General features: G+C 44.1%; 1 protein-coding gene across 2 annotated transcripts in view; it reads right to left on the reverse strand.

Annotated features, from left to right (window-relative positions):
* The window catches only part of TECPR2 (tectonin beta-propeller repeat containing 2), a 132,865-nt gene that overhangs the window by 80,249 nt on the left and 28,758 nt on the right, over positions 1-23,858 (reverse strand). For both annotated transcript variants that reach the window (XM_033953159.1, XM_033953160.1), the window contains 3 exons: positions 23,723-23,855; positions 9,680-10,153; positions 4,641-5,620 (listed from right to left, as the gene is read on the reverse strand). In XM_033953159.1, the coding sequence (XP_033809050.1) occupies positions 4,641-5,620; positions 9,680-10,153; positions 23,723-23,855 (1,587 nt within the window). The remainder of the gene's footprint in view (positions 1-4,640; positions 5,621-9,679; positions 10,154-23,722; positions 23,856-23,858) is intronic.

Raw genomic sequence — 23,858 nt, forward strand, 5'->3', positions numbered from 1 at the left:
GATTGCAGAATTTTTAGTTAATTGTAGTCGTTTTAATTCAGGCTTTAAATCTTTGCAATAAGATAATTTCAAACTTAAACTATTATAATGTCAGAGAATGAACTTAGATTTAAAGGTCTGATTTTGTGAATAGATGTATTAATATAACAGTTTCAATTTATAAAAGCAGTGACGTATGATTTGAGAAATGTGAGATTGGAAAAAGAATCAAATCAAATCAGATTCCCAGGATTTTGACTGTGGTGCAAAGGATAACAGGGAAGCCTGAAATGGTGATGGAGACTGTACGTGCATAAGACTGGTATATGGGAGGGACAGAGCGTTTTTGAAAAGTTTTGATCCTGAAGAAAGGACTTGTCTTGTTAAAATGAAAACTTTGAGGTTCTGTTAGGGAAGGGCTACCTGGAGGACTGACATGGCAATATATATGTTTATAATCACCTTTTTATATTTGACTCTGTATCTGTGAATCATAGAATTGCAGTTCTGTTATGTTAGCCTGACTGTGCTCATTGTAAAACAATCTCGGAGTACTGATAAATATTGAATTTAAAAAAAATAAGAATAAAATCTTGTGCATGCACTGTATAAGAGAAGAGGGTTCCTGTGCAGATTCTGGTCCTTAAGAATCTCTGCACAGAATGTTTTGTGGGTTACTACTGGATGTACCACTATGAACTGATCAGGGCTTCCACCAGGTGGAACTGGAGTCTTGTCTGTGCACCAACTGCAAAATAAATTCTTATGCTTACATGACGGCATCAAAATATTTTCTAATTTCTTGAACTTTGGGGTGACACCATACTTACAGTTAAAAACGCCATTTTAGAAATTTCACCTCTCTCGAGTATGGGACATACCACCAAAGATCTCTCTGTTTTTCAGCTTTTTCTCCAGTTATCACAATGTCCTTTCATGAAGACACTGCATGAGGTAAGATCAAGGGAAGAGTACCTGCTGGATTGCGCAAAGAACTAACCTCTGCACTGAATTTTTTTCCTTCATTTTTAAGAGCCTCTCTTCAGTTTCATAATAGTCCTACAGCTGGTTTAAGCTATTCCTCTATTTATTTGATTTGTTTTCTACCCAGTCCTCCCCAAAGAGCTCAGGACGGGTTACAGGTTAACATACCCAATATACAGTTAACAGGTTACAATTTGCCATAGTTGCACTACAAGTTTGTTTGTTTTTTCTGGTACAAGGTTTTATCCTGACTCAACAAAAACTAGGGATCTAAACCCAATATACATAATATACAGTTCACACAGGTTAAATTTGTCATAGTTATGGTGCAAGATTTTTCAATACAAGTTTTTGTCCTAACGCAATTCTGATAAATCTATCTTGTTAGTAGAAATTTGGTTCTTGTACAATTCCACTCACTCTCATTACAGTCCTCCTGGTAATGTGCTGAACCCAAACAAATAATACCGAGCTTGTGTGTCATTTGTCATAATTGGGAGCATGCCAAAGCCCTAGAAACCCCTCTCCGTAGGAAAAAAAAGGGAATTCCTGAGCACACCTTTCAGCTCGCTTGCAGAAGGAAAAACTGAAGCGGAAGCTATTCACCACTGGGTAAAGGGAAGGAGTTGAAAGATATGAGTGACATTCTTCTGCAAAGTTTGCGAAAAGGAGGACAACAGCTTCAGGACAGAATCCTATGTCTTTGCAACGGAATTAAGTATTACCTAATTCCAACTCCTTCTCTTGCTAGGGATAATGGAAAAAAACCCTTATCACCTCTATTCTTGCCCCAATGAACATTCAAAGTCAGCCATCCAAATGATCACAAAAAACTGGAAAAATTTTGATAGACTGAATTTTAGTTTTTGATGGCAATCATTATGTATGTGTTATAGGATGGAAAAGATGAATAATGATTGCAGGGGAAATACTAAGGTATTTCGTTTAATATGGAGCCTGTTGGCTAATTTCATTAATAATAATTGATTGTATTAATAAGGTATTAATTGATTAGTCTGTTAATTCATGCATCCATCCATGTACTTTTGATAATAAATTACACATCCAAAGGGTAGGGGGAGGGTTAGGGTTCCTGGGACCTTTGCAGATGTAAATTTGAGTAAGATAATGGAAGAAGTACCGTATTTTCGCGGATATAACGCGCACCTGTGTAAAACGCGCACAGGGGTATAGCGCGCAGAAATCACGATGATATGTACCAAAACTTTTCTATACCGCGCTCAGGCATATAACGCGCATGATGCCCGACGCTCCTTTCGCCCGCCCTGACTTTCCGTGCGCTGTCCCGACTCTCCGTTCACCCCCCCTGACTTCCGTGCACTGCCCTGACTTTCCGTGCGCTGTCCCGACTCTCCGTTCACCCCCCTGACTTTCCGTGCACTGTCCCCCCTTGAAGTCCTGTCCCCCCTTGAAGGTCTGTCCCCATCCTGAAAGCCTGATGCCCCCCCCCCGACGTCCGATACACCCCCCCCCCCCGGCAGGACCACTCGCACCCTCACCCCGAAGGACCGCCGACTCCCCAACAATATCGGGCCAGGAGGGAGCCCAAACCCTCCTGGCCACGGCGACCCCCTAACCCCACCCCGCACTACATTACGGGCAGGAGGGATCCCAGGCCCTCCTGCCCTCGACGCAAACCCCCTCCCCCCAACGACCGCCCCCCCCCAAGAACCTCCGCCCGTCCCCCAGCCGACCCGCGACCCCCCTGGCCGACCCCCACGACACCCCCACCCGCCTTCCCCGTACCTTTGTGTAGTTGGGCCAGAAGGGAGCCCAAACCCTCCTGGCCACGGCGACCCCCTAACCCCACCCCGCACTACATTACGGGCAGGAGGGATCCCAGGCCCTCCTGCCCTCGACGCAAACCCCCCTCCCCCCCCAACGACCGCCCCCCCCCAAGAACCTCCGCCCGTCCCCCAGCCGACCCGCGACCCCCCTGGCCGACCCCCACGACCCCCCCACCCCCCTTCCCCGTACCTTTGGAAGTTGGCCGGACAGACGGGAGCCAAACCCGCCTGTCCGGCAGGCAGCCAACGAAGGAATGAGGCCGGATTGGCCCATCCGTCCTAAAGCTCCGCCTACTGGTGGGGCCTAAGGCGCGTGGGCCAATCAGAATAGGCCCTGGAGCCTTAGGTCCCACCTGGGGGCGCGGCCTGAGGCACATGGGCCAAACCCGACCATGTGTCTCAGGCCGCGCCCCCAGGTGGGACCTAAGGCTCCAGGGCCTATTCTGATTGGCCCACGCGCCTTAGGCCCCACCAGTAGGCGGAGCTTTAGGACGGATGGGCCAATCCGGCCTCATTCCTTCGTTGGCTGCCTGCCGGACAGGCGGGTTTGGCTCCCGTCTGTCCGGCCAACTTCCAAAGGTACGGGGAAGGGGGGTGGGGGGGTCGTGGGGGTCGGCCAGGGGGGTCGCGGGTCGGCTGGGGGGGCGGTCGGAGGTTCTTGGGGGGGGGGCGGTCGTTGGAGGGAGGGGGGTTTGCGTCGAGGGCAGGAGGGCCTGGGATCCCTCCTGCCCGTAATGTAGTGCGGGGTGGGGTTAGGGGGTCGCCGTGGCCAGGAGGGTTTGGGCTCCCTTCTGGCCCAACTACACAAAGGTACGGGGAAGGCGGGTGGGGGTGTCGTGGGGGTCGGCCAGGGGGGTCGCGGGTCGGCTGGGGGACGGGCGGAGGTTCTTGGGGGGGGCGGTCGTTGGAGGGAGGGGGGTTTGCGTCGAGGGCAGGAGGGCCTGGAATCCCTCCTGCCCGTAATGTAGTGCGGGGTGGGGGTAGGGGGTCGCCGTGGCCAGGAGGGTTTGGGCTCCCTCCTGGCCCGATATTGTCGGGAAGTCGGCGGTCCTTCGGGGTGGGGGTGCGAGTGGTCCTGCCGGGGGGGGATGTATCGGACGTCGGGGAGTCGGCCGGGCAAGAGGGCTTGGGCTCCCTCTTGCTCCGATCGTGGATGCGGGTGCGGGTGGGAGCGCGTGCGAGCGGTCGTTCGGGGTGGGGGTGCGAGCGGTCCTGCTGGGGGGGTGAATCGGGCGTCGGGCGGGGTGGGAACTATGTTTAAAAACTTTTCTATACCGCGCTCAGGCATATAACGCGCGAGGGGTATGCGCGGTACGTAAAATCACGTATAACGCGCGCGTTATATCCGCGAAAATACGGTATATATATTTATGATTTGGGGGAGGGGATAAAAAGATTGTTTATGGATTATTGTAAGAATTATGTGTTTTTCTTTTATTTCTCTTTATACATCTAATTTTTGTTGCACTGTTGAAAGTCTGGAAAATCAATAAAGTTAAAAAAAAACCCAAGAACAAAGCCAGACCTGGCCAAAGGAGGGACTCGACAGCAAGACTGCTAAGTTAAGAAAGTCCAGGGACATCCAAATAAAATCTGAGTTACTTTGGACCTCTAGAGGAGGTAAGGTCCTTACATTTGCCTCTATTTTAACACTACTTTAAGCTCTGAACAAGTTGTTCACAATGTGTGAGTCTAATTAGACTCAAAGCTATATACCAAATGCAAAGTACCGGTTGTCACTTGCTCTTTACCTCTTTACCTTTGAACGCTTAAGATTGTATCACATGATTGTAAGTAAAGGGACTGACCTATTTTCCTCTCACAAGAGCCCAAGACTGCCACAGCATCTGCTCCTGTACTACAGCATACCTGATCAGATTTGAAAAAGAGTGCTTCTTCCTGGCTTCCTCTGGCTGGGTCCTGGGCTGTGACAATGCCGGCCATCTCTGCCACACTTGTTTCTGATGATGAGTAAGGCAGGCCATGGCCATAAATATCTTCCTCATCGCTTGAGGTGAAGAACTGTTCTCGTGAATCTTCCTGCAGAAGTGCTGCCTGGGCATTCCTCTCCCTGAGAGGATAGCTTTTTGTATTTATAGTCTTTTCTAAGCTTCTCCTAGAAATTGTACACATTTCTTGACCATGCTCATCCTTAACAGGACCTGGGTGAGCGTCTGGAAAGAATGTGTGCAACGTCTCAGTTAACTGAGAATTCTGCTCTTCACTACAAGTATCATCACACTGTAATGATTTATCCACAGATAGTCTTTGAAAACACAAATTTGGATTTTCCTTGTCCACAAAGTCACTATTTGAAACAATATAACTAGTATCTGCAAGTTCTCTCTGATCTAAACTATTCTTCAATTTATAGACTTCTTTCAAATCATGTCTGTCCTGTTTGTATTTATTTTTTTCAGAATCCAACTCTGATTTGAATTCCATGTTGCCATCACCTCTGAGGGTCAGTGGCAATTTAGGAATGAGCCCCTCTGCAGATGCCAATGCAATGAGTCCACTCTGGCTGCTAACTTTCTGTACTGAGTCACTTTTTTTACCACAAGATGTGATGATTTCATCATCCAGCAGGGCGGCAGTGATCTCAGGAGACTGTAACACATGAAAGGCATCTGAAGTCATCATCTCCTGCAACCCACTGTGTGAATCCCCACTGAGCACACTGTCAATGTCAGGAGAATCTGTACTTAAAAGGTCCATACTGCTGCTCTGCAGGCTTGCAGTGCCAGAAAAGAAGTCCGTTGTTAAAGATTGAGGGCTGTCACATGAAAGCTGTAGTTCAGAACTTGGTGTACTCACAAGAGAGCCAGGCTGTCCCCTGGGTCCACTTTCTGGTCTCATTAAAAAAAAAGAAAAGGAAAAAGCAAAAAACAATCAAGTACTGATCTACAGTGAATATACTTTGACACATAAATCATTATCTTTCTCCCATTTGCTATTTGAACCTTTCACTAATCATGGCTAAAACATAATGAATTCAGTAAAATCCTTGAGGTATTTGTTACGATTTGTATTTCATTTTTCCAGTTAATGTGATGCCCATAGCAGGTACGGAATTTAAAGTGATGAAAGCAAAGCCCCTCCATAAAGAGAGAAATTTAGTCCGTAACTTTGTGTCATATCTTTGTAAACTTTGTGCATGTTGCCGAATCTACCAACAAATTTTGAGCTCCTCTTACTAAGCTGTGGTAAAAAATAGCCTTACGATGCCCTTACACTGATTTTTCCCACATGCTAAGGCCATTTTTACCGCAGTCACAAAATGGCCATGGTCATTTGAAAGAAAAGAAAAAAAAAAAAAAGTTACCACATGAACACTTGTCTCCCATTTTGTGGGTTGCAAGGGCTCAAGTGGTTTTCCTGCACCAACCAGTCAGCACACACTAATACAGATGCAATGTTTAGCTCAGAATGTCCACTCTCTGCAACTCCCCCAATATGTCCCCTCAAAAAACATAAGCACATAGTTAGCAGGCACACATTTGGCAGTTACCAAAGGATACCTGAGCATATCTCACAGTATGTCATTTTAAGCTGCATAAGGCACACATGAGGCCTTATGCAGTTCAGTAAAAGGACCCCCCTTTGACATTTTATTTTAGTGATGCATACCTCTCTCTTGGAAATGGACAGAAACAATCATTTCCTATCAATCATCAAACAGTTTAGAGATAATGCCTTTGGTATTACCTAGCTAAACTGGATTTCAACCAGTGACCAAGAGGAGAGATGCTTTATTATTTGGCCAACTGAGCCATAGAATCTGCTGACAGACGATGCTATCAAGGTGACTAACAATGTTCAATAATACTGTACATTAGACAGGTAAATTTGGGAAAGCCACTACTTCTCTTGAAATAAAAAAAGTACCGTAGATCCAATTTCAGTATCTACCAGATACTCTTGCCCCAGACTGACCACTGTAGGAAACAGATTGCTGGGCTCAATGACCTTGGTCTGACACAGCATAATCTGGACTCCTACTAAGTTTTGCTTAATAAGAAGACACTAAAAATTCTGGAAGCTCATGCTATGTACCGTATTGCCCCATAAATAGGCCACCCCCTTGTATAGGCCGCAAGAAATGCCGATTTAAGTTTTAAAATTCTTAGATAAGCCGCCCCATGTTACTAGCTGCAACTTATCTAACAGTTTTAAAACCTAAATCGGCCTATACCGGTACATCATCCCCCTCCCCCCCCCTTAAATACCTCCTTCAAACACACTGGCTGCCTCCTCCAAACACGCTGTGCAGGGCAGGAGCGATGTTTGCAATCTCAAGCCTCATCCCGCGCCCTTCCCGATTGGCTGCCATGAGTTCTCGCGACAACAGCCAATCAGGAAAGGCGCATGGCGAGTCTTGAGATCACAAACATCGTTCCTGCCGTGCACAGCATGTTTGGAGGAGGCAGGCGCGGCAGTCCAGGAGGTATTTACCAGCAAAGGAGCTATTTAAGGGGGGAGGGAGGATGATGTATTGCTCCATGTATAGGCTGCCCCTTTTAAGCAAGCCACACCCACTAGGCCGGTTTGCAAAATCTTTGTATAAGCCGCGGCCTATATATGGGGAAATATGATAGTCACTCTTATCAACCTAAGTTAAATTTGGAACAATGTGGTAACTCTCATTACACCCTCATGTAGACATATTCCTAATATAGGTAAAACTAACAGACAACTGGGAGTAGATGCAGGAAAATATGAGTGTTTTGCATTTTAACAAGAAAAGAAATGCAGAGCAAGTCAAATGAGTGTCTTTTTCCTAGTTAAAAAAAGACAAACCATAATTGTAAAATATGTTGGTTTAAGCTTGGTCCCACTGGCACCTCTAAGCACAACCATCTATAGTCTGTGTTGTTTTTGATTCAGTTTGTTAATTCATTTTATTATATGTGTTTTTTAATTGTACCTCACACAGAATTGTTGGATGTCTGTGAATAATTCATTTTTAAATAAACAAAGAGGAAAGGGATCTTATTTGTGGCTTTTCAGGGCTCTTTATTCATGGTGGCCCTGCCACTAATATCTAACATCACTTCCAATTCCTTGAGAGAGTTGGTGGGGTAAAAGCTACAGCTGCCCGTGTGTGGAGACATCTATGCCAACAAGCCAGATAATACAGTACAGTATCCCCTTCTCTTGCTCTTCAGTCCTAGAACCCTTTCCATCAATTCTGATATCAGCCCTGCTCTAAGAAAACAGTCCTAGTTCAGAACAAAAGTCAAAGATTATGTAAGAATTATTTGTGAGCAAGTTGTTCTTCATCTTAATATTTATGAATTACAATTTTATGAGATAGTTTAGGAGGAAACTCAATCATGTTGCGTGAATTGAAAAACTGGAATCTGGTTTATTAGTGCTTTTAAGGGTTTTTTTCATGTTTTCTAAATTTGGGGGCTAAATCTATAGGTTTTATATGAAAATGCTATTTTGATTTCTAGCTCTTATACAGAAACGCTTAACCTGCTGTATGTTAGTTAGCACTAACACCAGACCCGAGGGTCTAAATCACAGGTGTCAAAGTCGGTCCTCGAGGGCCGGAATCCAGTCGGGTTTTCAGGATTTCCCCAATGAATATGCATGAGATCTATGTGCATGCACTGCTTTCAATGCATATTCATTGGGGAAATCCTGAAAACCCGACTGGATTACGGCCCTCGAGGAGGGACTTTGACACCCCTGGTCTAAATAAACCATGCCCTGTACACCATAATACCCTTATGTTTGTAAAAGCATTTAATAAGTGATCAATAAATAAATATAAAATGCAAACGTGCATCCAGTGTGGGAAAAGGGAAAAAGGAAAAATGATGTGTTTAAAACCCCCCCAAAAAAATTTTTTTGAAGCCTATTCGGTAAACAGTTATTAAGAAATACATCACAGAGGTTTTTTTCTCCTCAAAGAATAACAGGCATTAAGACATGAGCAATCCCTCCCTTCTCCACACTTCCAACACAAGAAGAATGTTCAGCCTGGGAAGCTCCAAGGTTCAAGGGATAAGGGAGGAAGCTGTTACTACTGCACCAGCCCCTGTTAGCTAGTGAGCAGCTCTTTGGTCAAGTTTCTTCTTCAGGACTCAGGCCAGTGCAAGTTCACAAAAAAGTAGCAGCCTAATAGTTAGTGCAATAGGCTGAGAATTGGGGAAACCAAGTTCAATTCAAACTGCAGCTCCCTCTAACTCTGGACAAGTCATTTAACCCTCCATTGCCTCTGATACATTAGATCGGGGGTGTTGAACTTAATCGCATAGGGGGCAAAAATCTAAAACACAGGCAATTTACAGTTTCTGACAAAGTCGTCTAACAGTGGTTGACAATAACAATCATCACCAGGATGCTGCTACATATCAACCACATGCACAGTACAAATGAGCCCCAGTACAAGCTTGCCCTTCTTTTCCAACTCACCTCTCCCTATCCTTCATCCTGCCCAGAAAACGCTGCTTGACTTATCTTTAAATGCAATCTCTGGCCCATCATGCCAGCGGCAGCCCTATAGAAGGGCTGTCTGCAGCCTGCACTGGGTCTTTCCCTCTGACCCGGAGCCACTTCTAACACAACTTCCTACTTTCTGAAGAGGTCAGAGGGAAAGGCCTGGTGCAAGCCACAAACAGCTTTTCTGTAGGGCTGCCGCTGGCTTGCAGAGCTAAAGACTGCTTTTAAAGGTATGCTGAGAAGAATAGGGTCTGGGGAGGGGCCAAAAGGGAAGGCAGCCCATTGGGTCTGGGGGGGAGAGGAAAGGACAGGTAGCTGTGTTTGGACCGGGTGGGGGGGGAAGAGGGGGAGGAAGAGTTAGACATAGGGGCTGGAGAGAGAGACAGAGAGATACAGCCCTACACAAAAAATCTGGTAGAATGCATTTAGGTTTAAAATATTCAGCAGTGACACACCTGCTCTTTTCTTTTTCTTCTTTTTGACTTTAATAGATTTCACAATAAGTTCCTGGTTGAATTCTTCACTGCTAATTATGCTGAACCTCTGAGAGGAGGGCTGCCACTCTTTTAGTACCTCTGGAGGTGACGAATCACATCCTGTAGGAACACTAGAGCCACTGTCCAGAGAATTGATTGAACCACTCCTGCTTTTTGTCTCATCGGCTTCGGAATCTCCTTTTTTCACCCCACTGCTCAGTTCCCCCGTACTGTTATCTGTATTTCCAAGCATTTCCTGCTGAATTTTCTTGGATAGGATCTTCTCTAGCTCACAGTTTGCTACCAAAGGCGAGTCTTTTCTACATATGCCCAGTGTGGTATGTAATACTACATCAGCTGTTCCTTTCTGGCAGTCGGTTTCTATAGAAGGTGCAGGTGTTAATGGAGAATTTAACACCCGGGGACTGTGCAATTTTAAATTCACATCTAATCCTGAAAAAATAATCATAAAGAAAAGAGGAGAGGTTAGTCAAAGGGGAGTGCATTCTTTTCAGAAAAGTCCTTTGGTCAGACTCATCAATTATTTCACATACAGACCATGCAGTTTGGTTATATAGCAGTGTTCTCCCAAGGGCCTTTCAGCCGGGCGCTCCGCCCAGCTAATTTAGATGAGCGCCCGGCTGTAATCTCGATCGCAATCCTGCTGCTGCTGCCGCCTTCTGCTCAACATTTTTTTAAAAAACCCTTCTCACCGGCTTGGAGATTTACCGGGCTGACTCGGCACAGCCTGAATCGCAGGAGCCTGACTTTTTTTTTTAGTTTTTAATGCCAGCAAGCGACTTGAACCCATGCTCCAGGGCTCTAACATGTGCATGCCGCTTCTCTCCGAAACCGGAAGTCACGTCCTGAGGGAGGAAGAGAAGGGAAGTCGGCATGCACACGCAGGACCCGGCAACGAGGAAGGCCCGAAGCAAGCAAAAGCAGCGAGTTGTAAGCTTCCTTCCGTTGCTGACTTATGGAAGATAGGTCAGCGATGGAAGGAAGCTTACAACTTGCCTTAGTCCAGCCCTGCACAACATGCGGCCCAAAACGGATCTCACTGCCGATATGGCTCTCACTCCGCTCTCCTTTGAAGATCAGCTCAGGAGGCAAGATTTAGCCCGAGATCAGACGAATATTAAAGGGCATTTGAAGGCATCTGAGCAGATTGAGGAGAACATGTCCTGTTTTTCCATGCCTAAAAATACCACCTTGTCTAATGTAATCTCTGATCAGATCCTTAAGAGTGATGCAGCTATGTATGCTGGACAGTCTCCTCCAGTAAACAGAGCTTTAAAGCCTGCAACCATACAGAACCAGATGGTCAAAGGGCTCCGAAGTGTAGTATTGCCAAGGGATCTGTCTCACAAGTTTCTGACGCTGGCAGATGTAAGCACAGCACATGAAATAGAGACTTGTGGCATTCTGTGTAGAAAGCTGATGCATAATGAATTTACTATTACCCATGTAATAGTGCCAAAGCAGTCTGCTGGACCAGACTACAGTACAGTGATATGGAGAATGTGGAAGAATTATTCAGTGTTCAAGATCAACATGATCTCCTCACAGAAGAAAGACAGAGAGAAAGAGAGAGGCCTAGACCAAAGGGGAAAGACAGGAGGCAGATACTGGAGAGGGGGGAGAGAAGGGAAGGAGATAGAGATGTCAGACCATGGGGTGGAGTGGGAAGGAAGGAAAGGAGAAGAGAGAGAAGCAAGAGCATAGGGGTGGAGACAAAAAATGGAGAGGGGCTGAAGCTGAAATAAATCATGTACAAAGGAGAGAAAGGGCACAGGATATAGAGTTTATTAAAGGAACATAGAAAGAGGGAAGATACCATATGCAGTGTTCTCCCCAGAAATTTTTTCCAGCCGGGTGGCATGAAAAAGTAGCCGGGAGGGGCGGGACAGGGAAATTTGGTGGTGGGGAAAATTAAGGACTCCTTTTACTAAGCTGCAATAGCATTTTTAGCGCGTGCAGAATTGCCACGCTACATGGCTAGAACTAACGCCAGCTCAATGTTGGTGTCTAGCATGTGCGGCAATTCTGCGCGAGCTAAGCGCGCGGTAAAACCGCTATCGCAGCTTAGTAAAAGGAGCCCTAAATGTGTACTATTTGTATTAGTTAATTATTATTAGTTATTTTCCAATGCTCAATATGACTGCCTTCCTTAAGGTTTGACACTTGTTCCATAATATATATATTAAATTTAAGAAGTATCCAATTCTAAAATAATTAGATATTTGCCCTCTTTCAAATGGTATAGAGCAGCGTCTCTCAAACTTTTTTAACTCCGGCACACCAAACGGAGCAAATGTTTTTTGTGGCACACTAAATGCAGCAAATGTTTTTTCATGGCTGGAAAAAATTTCTGGGGAGAACACTGATGCCCTAATTTTCAAGGTCCAATCACATCAAAGAATGATGCTTATCTGGGCAGTTGTATAATAAAAAGAATGGATAAGATAACATGAGAAGTGAAATTGTCATGAATCAGAGGGATACATACCCTGTAGGTCCTAAAAGCAGGCTTGTGGATTAGGTATAAACTATGAAGGCAGTGGTGTACCTAGCATAAGTGACAACCGAGGCCCATCATTTTTTTTTTTTTTTTTTTTTGATAAATTTGTTTATTGATAAAGTTTTCAAATATACATAACAAAAACACAGAGGTTTAGCAAACAGATATCTACAATGACACATTCTTTCCAACCCCTTTCCCCCAAATTAGTGAAAAGATAAAGTTGTACTATAATCTTCAGTACAATGCAAAAAAAAGAATCACATAGGTCAAAATAAACCCCCCCCCCCTAACCCACCCCAAAATCAACTTTCACATAGGGTTACAAAAATATAGCTAAACACTCAGATCATGAAGGACATTCACACCACCTAATATATGGATTCCACACCTTGAAGAAGGGTGTAAGACGAGATTTTGTCAATGCCGTCAATTTAGACATACGAAAAATAAAATCTATTTTTCGTAATAAATGAAGTCGACCTGGGGGAAAGGCCTGTTTCCAATATGCCGCTAATAAGAGACGAGCAGCAGTAAAGATATAACAAGCCAATTTGTGTGTATTAGAAGACAATGGAACCAAAGGTAGATGTAAAAGAGCACTACCCATAGCTCGAGAAATCGTGGTATGTAAAATATCAGACAACAGTTCAAAAACCATATCCCAATATGGGATTACCTTCGGACAATCCCACCAGATGTGAAGAAAGGTACCCAAATAACCACAGCGTCTCCAACACAAATTAGATACTTGAGGATACATGAGATGAAGACGCTGGGGTGTAAGGTACCATTGATAAAGCATCTTATATCCATTTTCCACCAAAGAGCTGGCTATAGAAACTCGAAGCAGGCGACTAAACACCCGCTCCCATTTAATAATCGGCGGCACTGGTCGTAAAAGTCCCTCCCAAAGAGATAGATATTTTACCAGGGAAGCCTGTTGTTGAATAAGAGCTTTATAGAATCTAGTAATACACCCCTTACCACTACTACCCATAATCGCCCACTCCAGGGTGGTTTCCTCCAAACAAATATCATCAAAAGCCCTGCGACTAATAAAATCTATTGCTTGAAGATAGCGAAAATGATCAGTCGGCGGCAAATCATAAGCTTCCCTCAATTCCAAAAATGATAATAATCGTCCATCTTCCACAAAATCTCCCAAATCCATAAGACCCATTTGAGCCCAAACCCGAAAACGACAATCAAATCTTCCTGGTGCAAAACCCCACGCAACCCACAACGGGGTACTACGAAAATACAATCGAGAAGGGAAAAACCTGTTTCGCAGCCGAATCCACATCACAAACGTATGATGCAAAAAAGGGTTAGCCCCCTTAAACATTTGTCGAGCCTCTTCCACTTTTAACCAAGGGATCACCCGACAAAGCTCTTCCGATCCCAAAATTTTTTCCCCTCGAACCCAGCTTTTTGATCTATCCTTACACCAACTCAAAAAAGACTTCAATTGAGCTGCCTCATAATAACGCCGCAAACAGGGTACAGCCATACCCCCCTGAGAACGAAGTTGGTACAACACATTCCTAGGTACCCGTGGGGGTCGACTCTTCCAAATGTATTTAAAAATTTTTCTTGCCACCCCACAAAAGAAAGCAGCAGACAAAGGAATTGGCAAAGCCTGAAAAAGATAAAGTAGCTTCGGCAATACCATCATCTTTACACTTTGTATGCGACCAAACCAAGATAAGGAAACATTCTCCCATCTATCCAAATCAACCCAAAGAGATTGCAAAATCGCTGGATAATTAACTTCAAACAAAGAGCAAAGCCGCGCTGGCACATTGACCCCTAAATAACGTATAAATTTAGATGCCCATTTAAAAGAATAAGTAGCCTTCAAAAAAGCACAATCCCCTGGATGTACTGACAAATTTAATATCTCAGACTTATCCATGTTGGTCCGAAATCCGGATACAGCGCCATAGGCAGACAATTCACCAATAATACCCGGGAGAGTAACACAAGGATCAGTTACAGTAAAAATAACATCATCAGCAAACATCAACAACTTTGTGGAAAGTCCATTACAAACCATGCCATGAATAGACTGCTGGGCTCGAACATGAGAAGCGAAAGGCTCCATCACCAGCGCAAAAAGTAGTGGCGAAAGTGCACAGCCTTGTCTTGTTCCTCTGGCTAACTGAAATGAATCTGTATACCCCCCATTAATCCGGAGAGCTGCTAAAGGCTTAGTATATAGAATCTGAATCCACATAAAAAACTGTCCTCTAATTCCCATAGCTGATAGAGTGCTCAACAAAAATGGCCACGACACCCTATCAAAGGCCTTTTCAGCGTCAACACTCAGCAACAATGCTGGCATCTTTTCACGTTGTACAAACCAAATCAAATGAAGCAATCTACGAATATTATCAAATGTTTGTCTCCCCGCAATAAAACCCGCTTGGTCATCCTGTACTAAATAAGTCATATAACTTTGCAACCTACGAGCCAGAATTTTTGTGAAGATTTTATAATCAGTGTCTAACAACGAAATTGGACGATATGATCCACAAAGCATAGAATTTTTTCCCGGTTTCAAAATAAGTGTTATACCCGCCAATCTCCATGAATAAGGCAACTCCATACCCATTGCTAGACTATTAAAGGCCCGTGTAAGAGGGCCTACAAGCAAATGTCTAAAACATTTATAGAATCTATTCGTAAAGCCATCTAACCCAGGTGCTTTCCCATAAGCCAAAGTGGAAATTGCCCACTGAGTTTCAACTTCCGAAATAGGGGCTGACAAACACTCTGCTTCTTCAGATGTCAATTCAGGAAGCTGTGTCTGAGCCAAATAATTATCAATATGAACTTGAGACACATCTTGTTCAGGAGTATAAAGATGTTGATAAAATGAAAGAAAAGCACCTGCAATAGATTCCGGCGTATAACAGGCTGAACCATCAGAGGCTGTCACCTTAGTAATCACATTCCTCAATTTTTGAGCCTTCAACTTATAAGCCAACTGACGGCTCGCCCGATTACCATATTCAAAATGTTTTTGTTGAACCGACTGTAATTGGTCTGATAATTCATCCAATTGCATCATCTGTAGATCTTTTCGCACCTTATCTAGACGCGTCAGCAAAGTAGGAGAAAGATCCCGCTTATGCTTTTGTTCTAAATAATGCAATTGTTGGCGTAAAGCTTCCTGTTTTCGCCCACGTTCTCGCCGTCGATGTACTCCAATAGAAATAATATGACCACGTAAAACTGCCTTCATACCTTCCCAAAATATCAAGGGAGAAATCTCATCACTAGTATTAAACTGAATATAATCCTTCAAATTCTGCTCTATTCGGGACACTATTATAGGATCCGCCAATAGGCTATCACAAAATCGCCAGAACCGCCGCCCAAAGGAAGCCATATGAGGATGTAAAACAAAGTGTACCGCAGCATGATCTGACCACACACGCTGAGCAATTCCAACATCTGACACCTGGGAAAGTAAAGCCTTATCAATGCCCCAAAAATCAATACGAGAATATGAATCATGTACTGTTGAAAAATAAGTATAATCTTTGGTAGTAGGATATAGATGTCTCCAAGGATCAATCAAATCCCAGGACATAAAGAAAGAGTGCAATTGCTTTCTATCAGATTTTCCATAATGAATCGACTGTGACGAATTATCCAATCCCACATCATAGGTCAAATTAAAATCCCCCCCTACTAATAAAGCACCCTCTACAACCCCTCGCAACACCTGGTCTAAAGATACCAAAAAATCTTTTTGCTCAGAATTAGGAGCATAAATATTACAAAAAGTATATAGCACCTGCTGCAATTCAACTTTCAATATCAAATAACGACCCATCGGGTCTCGTACCACCTGTTTAATCTGAGGATCAAGGTGCTTAGCAAAGAGAATCCCTACTCCATGTTTTTTAGACCCCTCCTCATTTGAAGCAAAATATATATGGGGATAACGAGGATGTTTCAAAAGCGATTCATATTGAGGCTTAAGATGAGTCTCCTGAAAGAAACCCACCCCAGCCTTCAATCTATCAGCCTCTTTAAAAAGCAATTGCCTCTTTCGAGGTATATTCAGACCCCGTACATTTAAAGTAAAGAAACTAATACCTTCAGGAGCCATTCATTCCAACATACCCACACGCAACCATACTCCCGCAAGCAACCCTTCACAACCCAGAATAACAAACCCCACATTAAAAACCAGCAGCAGAAAAGAAAAAACCCCTTCCCCATTCCCCCCTCCCACCTCCCTCCCCTCCCATCCCCAACCTAACCAAAGGCCCTCCTTATGGTGGGCTAAAAGAGAAAGTGACATCCCAACATACCCCAAATCACACCAATCATATGATAAATAGTACGAGAAGAGATCATATATTCTAATAATAAACAAGAGCTAGCAAAAATCGCACATCATTCAACCAAGAACAAAACAAAGCAGCTTAAAAATTCAGATAAGCCCAGAGGCCGAAGTCTGCTCCAGGCCAGATCTCCGCTGCAGTCGCTTGCTACTAGTAGGGACCCGTTTCCAGCGCTGCGATGAAGTACCAGTTCCAGATGACGTAGCCGGCTCTTCCAAGGGTGCATAAAGTTGAGCTTCACGTAATATAGCTGCAGCTTCCTCCACTAAAGTAACTTTATGCTGTTGAGAAGCCACTTGAAAGGAAAGTCCAAAAGGAAAAAGCCATCGATAACTGATAGCATGGGATTGTAAGCAGCGAGTAATCTCCCGGAAATCTCGACGCTTTCGTAAAGTAATTGCGGACAAATCCGCAAATAATTCCACTTTAGAATTTTCCCATGCTATATGTCCCACTTTTCGAGTGGCTTGAAGAACTTGATTTTTAACTGGATAGCGCGTAAAACAGGCTACCACATCCCGGGGCCGATCACCTACCCGGGGACCCAGAGCCCGATGCACTCTTTCAAACTCGATCACAGGTATAGGAGCCTCTGGGTCAGCTGCCTGAAGAAAGCGCTTGCAGATTTCCAACAAATGAGCCTGTAACTCCGATGCAGCCAATGATTCAGGAACCCCTCTAGCTCGCACATTACTTCGTCGGCTGCGATTCTCACCATCTTCTAAGCGAAGTTGAAAATCTTCCTGTCTGCGTTCCAAATGAGCGCACCGCGTTTGCAGGGCCACTAGATCCGTATCGTGGTCAATAACGCGTTCTTCAAACTCCTGCAGCCGAGCCCCCATATCTTGCACTGACTGCCCAATCTTAGCCACCTCCGATTGCAAAGTGCTTTGGATAGAAAGCATTGTAGATTTTAAATCTGCCATCCATGCACGCATTTCCCCACAGGTGGCCGATCGAGCATCAGACTCGGTACTCAGCTGGGCAACGCCCTTACCGCGTTGTGGTTCATTGGTCTCACAGGCCTCAGAGTTATCCGATGGCTGGTAAGCATAAGATTTCAAATCAGCTCGCCCTTTTTTTGTAGCCATCTGCAGCCCGCTAGTTTTCCACTCCAAATTATGCAGAAAGTGAAAAATACTAGCCTCGTACCGCTAACTTAAGGCTAAAAGTTTAGCGTGATTCGGAGGAGCTACGATTTTAAGCCACCATCGCTCCCGATGACGTCACTTCCTCTCTCGGCCCATCATTTTTTTGACACCCCCCCCCCATCTGTATGAAAAACATGATTTTTAGTAACAATCCACACATCACACAAGAGTGTACCTAGGAAAAGGCAGCATCTTACATATTGCAGTGAGTAGTACATCAATACATCCATTGTAAAACTAAACAAGCCAGACTAGTACAGATCAATCCTGCACAGTCAATCCTAACTGAAAACCATGTCTTTCGAACACACCTTCGCCTAGTATGGAATATGTAATCACAAACTAACCCCTCTCCCTTTTACAAATCTGTAATGTGGTTTTTAGCCATGGTGGTAACAGTTCAGACTCTCATAGAATTCTGAGAAATTACCATCATGGCCAGTGCTAAAAAAAAAAAGCTCTACAGTTTTGTAAAAGGGAGGATAAAATAGAAAAACGTAGACAAAGGTTAAATTGAACTACCAAGAAGCTGGACTCTGCATACAATGCAACACCACAGAAACAGCGATGCATCTCCCCTAAAGCAAAAAAATAAATAAATATAATTTTTTTCTACATTGTCTTCTCTGGTTTCTGCTTTCCTCATAGTCTTGACACTCTCTTCCTTTCATCCACTGTCTACCCTCTCTCTGCCCCTTCTATATGGCATCTTCTCTCCTTGTATTCCCCTTCCATCACCCCTATTATTCTGGCATCCATCTTCTTCCCTTCTCTCCTTCAGTGGTCTGGCATCTCTCTCCTCTTCTTCCCTTCCCTCTCCCACACCCCCATGGTCTGGCATTTCAATCTCCTCTCCCTTCCCCCCACTTCCATCAGCATCTGCCCCCTTTCCCTCCAACCCAATTCCATCTAGTATCCTTCCCCCTTATGTCTCTCTCTCCTTTCTGTGCACACCAATTCCATCAGCATCTGACCTCTTTCTCTCCCTCCACCACCTTTCCATACCACCCTGACCTCCTTTTTCTCCCTCCACTACCCTTCTATACTCCTCTCTCCCTCCAAACCAGCAAGGTCCCATGATGACTGCTTCTGTTGCCTCTGCCTCTGTAAGATGTAAGTGACATTGGAGGGGGTGGGCCGGCAGACACAGGGAATTGCAGCAAGGTTCCGCAATGACTGCAGCTGCCGGTCCTCCCCTTCCGACGTCACTTACATCTTCCGGAGGCAGAGGCAGCAAATGCAGTCATCGTGGGACCTTCCTGCACTTCAGTGCGGCTGCCGATTCTGCTTCAGAATAAGTACGGAAGCCGTGCTGAGGTGCAGGTGCCATTTAGAGCAGCTTGGAAGGTTCTGGATCCAGCCGGCTGTGTACCCCCCTAGGGCTGGCACCCGGGGCGGTCTGCCACTGTATGAGGGGACAAAAAATAATAGAAAGAATGGATAACTTGACCGATTTTAGACATGTCATACAATTATAACCACAAAAATACGTCATAAAATGTAATTCTAAACTCAAAAGACTCCAGACGAAAAGCATACTATAGAAAGGAAACCAGAAAAGACCAAACCCATAGTACTAAGATCCAAATGCTAAAATCGGACATGTCCATTACGAAGAGACATGTGGATCACCACTAATTATAACGAGTGAGTCTTTAAAATATGAGATGGTAACGGATAGCCAATCCTGGTGAATGGAAGTGACAAATACTGCAGCCAAAACCAGAGCACCGTGATGAAACTTGAATATGGATACCTTGCATTTCTTGGCGTTGAAGCCCAGCTGCCAGGTAGATGACCAACGTTCCAACAAAAACAGGTCCTGCGTCATACTATCGTGTAAATCGGAGCCACTCACTATGTTACATAGTTTGGCGTTGTCGGCGAATAGTGTTATTTTACCTTGAAGCCCCTGAATCAGGTCCCCTATGAATAAGTTGAAAAGGAGCGGGCCCAAGACTGAGCCCTGCGGTACTCCACTTGTCACTTCTGACGTTTTAGAGAGGGTACCGTTAACCACCACCCTCTGAAGTCTACCATTGGCTATTTTTTGGGCTTGCGAGCTACTTTTAAAATGATTAAGTCAAAATGATCTACCAATAATAAAATTTTTTTTAAAAACCACAAAGCACACTGTACGCAGAGAAAATGTTAATAATCATTCCTATTCCGGGGTTTTCTCAAAGAGGTCAAAGCAGATGACTCTATGCACTGTCACCTCACTAACACCATACAAAAATAGACAAATATACCCCCTCCTTTTTACTAAACCACGATAGCATTTTTTAGCGCAGGGAGCTGCGCTGAATGCCCAGCGCTGCTTTTGACGCTCATAGGCTCCCTGCGCTAAAAACCACTATTGCGGTTTAGTAAAAGGGGACCATAGTGTAAAATATAGACAGCAGATATAAATTCAGACACATTTTGATCAGTAAATTTAAAATAAAATCATTTTTCCTACCTTATTGTCTGGTGATTTCATGAGTCTCTGGTTGCACTTTCTTCTTCTGACTGTGCATCCAATCTTTCTTCCTCCTCTTTCAGCCTGTATGCCTCCTGACCTCATTCCCCTCCCCCCCCCAACTTTTTCTTCCTCTCTTCCTGCCCTTTCTTTCTTTCTCTCTTCATGCCCCCTTTCTTTTTTTCTGTTTCTCTTCCTGCCCTCTTACTTTCTTTCTTCTTGCCCTCCTCTAAGCCACTGCCAATGTCACTGCCATCGGGGAACAGGCCCCAAAGCCGCTGGCCGCCGCCCCCCCCCCCTCCCTACTTCGGGCCGACCAGCATTCTTCTCCCCGATGTCAATTCTGCCAACGGAGAAGAAGGCTGATCGGCCCAAGATCACAATCGATTGGGGGAAATGCTGCCGGGTCCTGCCTTCGCGGAAACTGAAAGTAGGCAGGACCCGGCAGCAAGAAGAGCAAATGGAAAGCTTCACTGACCTGTGGGAGGCCTTAGCCCTTAGCGAATTTATGCTTCGGGGATCTAACATGTGCGTGCCGGCTTCCCTTCTCTTTCCTCCCCCCTGGAGATAACTTCCGGTTTCGGAGGGAAGAGAAGGGAAGCCGGCACACACATGTTAAAACCCGGAGCATAAGTTCGCTACGGGTTAAGGTGAAATCATCAAGCCGGCTTTTTTTTTTTTTATGTTGAGCAGCAGCGGAGGCAGCAGAATTTAGCTGGGCGGTCATCTAAATTACCCGGGCGGACCGCCCATCTGAAAGGCCCTAGGGAGAACACTGCATATGGAACAGAGAGAGGGCAGACACTGGATGGAAAAGGCAGAAAGAGTGGACAGTGGATGCAAGGGGCAGAGATAGGGTGGACAGTAGATGGAAGGGGTAGAGAGAGGGTAGAGGCTGGGTGGAAGGGGCAAAGAGAGAGGACAGATGTTGCATGGAAGGGAGCGAGGACAAATGCTGAATAGAAAGAAGAGAGTGAAGAGAAGATGACTAAAGCAAAAACGACAAAAGGTAGAAAAAAATATTTTTGTTGCTTTACGTAGAATCAAGTAGTATTATAACTGTATTGATTAAAATTTATCAATAGGAAATGGAAATAAGGCAATTTTGGGAGGGAATAAACCCCTTTCCTCAGGTCAGGACAGGATGCCATAACAGCTGTATACTGTACTGTCTTGAAGAAAGATTTGGCCACTGAAAGCTAATTGAAAAATGGATTAGTCCAATAAAATGGTATTTTCATATTTCTCATTATTTTATTTCTATTTGTTAATTTGTAAAGTGGTGACTTATGTAGAAGCTTTTTTCAAATTTACACTGTCTTTATATTTTGCACAGTATTAGGGGACATGTGTCACTGTTTCTGTGGTGTTGCATTGTATGCAGAGTCTAGTTTCTTGGTTCAGTTTAACTTTTGTCTACATATTTCTATTTTTAGTTTGTGATTATTCCATATTGGGCGAGGGTGTATCTGTGTTCTGTGTGTATGAAAAGGACATGGCTTTCTGTTAGCATCGACTACAGGATCAATTGACTGTGTAGGATCTGGTTTGTTTAGTTTTACAATGCATGTGTTGGTGTTCTAGTGCTCACTGCAGTGTTTAAGATGCTGCCTTTTCCTAGATGCACCCTTATTGTGTGATTCATGGATTATTACTAAAAATATCTTTTTTTATATAGAGGAGGGGGTTGTTAAAAAAATGATTAGCACTGGCTGTCATATATACTAGGTACACCACTGGATTTAATGACTCTATTCTAACTTTACTGTTGACGTAGGTGTTGTCCCCCCCAACACACAGACACACATTATAAAGAATTAAATTAAAGTTGTATTATCATCAAGTAGCTTTCAAATGACATTATAAGCAAATAAAAATAAAATATTTTTAATACATTGCTAATTATTACCTGCATCTTTACCTATACTGTTTTGCCCTAGCTCTTACTTTGCACTATAGCAAAATAAAAAAGAAGCAGATAAAGATCAATCACACAGGAGATTCTATTCAACTTATTTATAAGAGATATGACGCAAGGACTTAGAGGAAGGGTATCACTGTTCGCTGACGACGCCAAACTTTGCAACATAGTAGGCAGATGCTTATTACCTGATGATATGACACACGACCTACTGCTACTGGAACAATGGTCAAACACTTGGCAGCTAGGCTTCAATGCTAAAAAATGCAAGATAATGCACCTGGGCAAGAGAAACCCGTGTAGAACTTATGTACTAAATGGTGAGACCTTGGTTAGGACCACGATTTAGGGGTGATCATTAGCGAAGACATGAAGATTGCCAATCAGGTGGAGAAGGCTTCCTCCAGGGCAAGACAAATGATGGGGTGTATCCGCAGGGGGTTCATTAGCAGGAGACCTGAAGTTGTGATGCCGTTGTACAGAGCCATATTGAGGCCCCACTTAGAGTACTGTGTTCAGTTTTGGAGACCACACTACCGAAAGGACGTGCTGAGGATCGGGTCGGTTCAGCGAACGGCCACCAGGATGGTCATGGGGCTCAAGGATCTCACGTATGAAGAAAGACTAAAAAAATTGCGGCTGTACTCACTTGAGGAAAGAAGAGAACGGGGAGATATGATTGAAACGTACAAGTACATCACGGGACGCATCGAGTCAGAAGATGGTATCTTCGAGCTCATGGGACCCTCGACCACCAGAGGGCATCCGCTGAAAATCAGGGGAGGGAAGTTTCATGGCGACTCCAGGAAGTACTTCTTCACCGAAAGAGTGGTGGATCATTGGAACAAACTCCCACTCCAGGTGATAAAGGCCAGCAGCGTGACGGATTTTAAGAATAAATGGGATACTCACGTGGGATCTTTAAGGGAGTAAATCCAGGCGGGAGGGGATACTTGGAATGGGCAGACTTGGTGGGCTATAGCCCTTTTCTGCCGCTTTTTTCTATGTTTCTATGTTTCAAGGCTCAGTAACACCTCCATAAATTATGTGGAAGAGGTCTGGAAGTGGGGATAGCATCTATTTCATATCCTCAGTGAGACCTCAGGAAGGAACCTAGTGATCAAAACATTATTAGAGGTGTTGTACAGCCATTTCTTGTATGACTGGATGAGCTATATTTATCTTTTTTTTTTTAGTTGTTTAAATTCATGCAGAAATAAATGGTTAGATTGAACCTAATGACTTCATTAACGCATTTCCCTTTTTTAAACCTCTATACTATTTGAAAGAGGGTGAAAATCTAATTATTCACTTCTAGAATTGGATACTTCTTAAATTTAGTAAAAATATTCTGGCACAAGTGTCAAACCTTAAAAAAGGAAGTCATATCGAGCATTGGAAAATAATAATAATTAACTAATAAAAATAGTATACATTTAATTTTCCCCACTACCAAATTTCCGCGCCCACCCGGCTACTTTTTCATGCCACCCGGCTGGAAAAAATTTCTGGGGAGAACACTGTACAGTATTTCTGAATCAGAGCAGAAAAACAAAAAAAATTAGCTATTTAACTCTTAGCGTGTTAATACACGTTATACATACCTGCAAATCTTAATCCCTCTGGTCTATTTGAAATTCTTATGATGTCTCGATCTCCTTTTAAGAGAAAAATCTCATCATCCGTACAAGACACAGATACAACGTCCCCTGAACCTTCCAAACCACCAATTACTGCCTG

This window comes from Geotrypetes seraphini, chromosome 7 (genome assembly GCF_902459505.1).
Source record: "Geotrypetes seraphini chromosome 7, aGeoSer1.1, whole genome shotgun sequence".
NCBI classification, from domain to species: domain Eukaryota; kingdom Metazoa; phylum Chordata; class Amphibia; order Gymnophiona; family Dermophiidae; genus Geotrypetes; species Geotrypetes seraphini.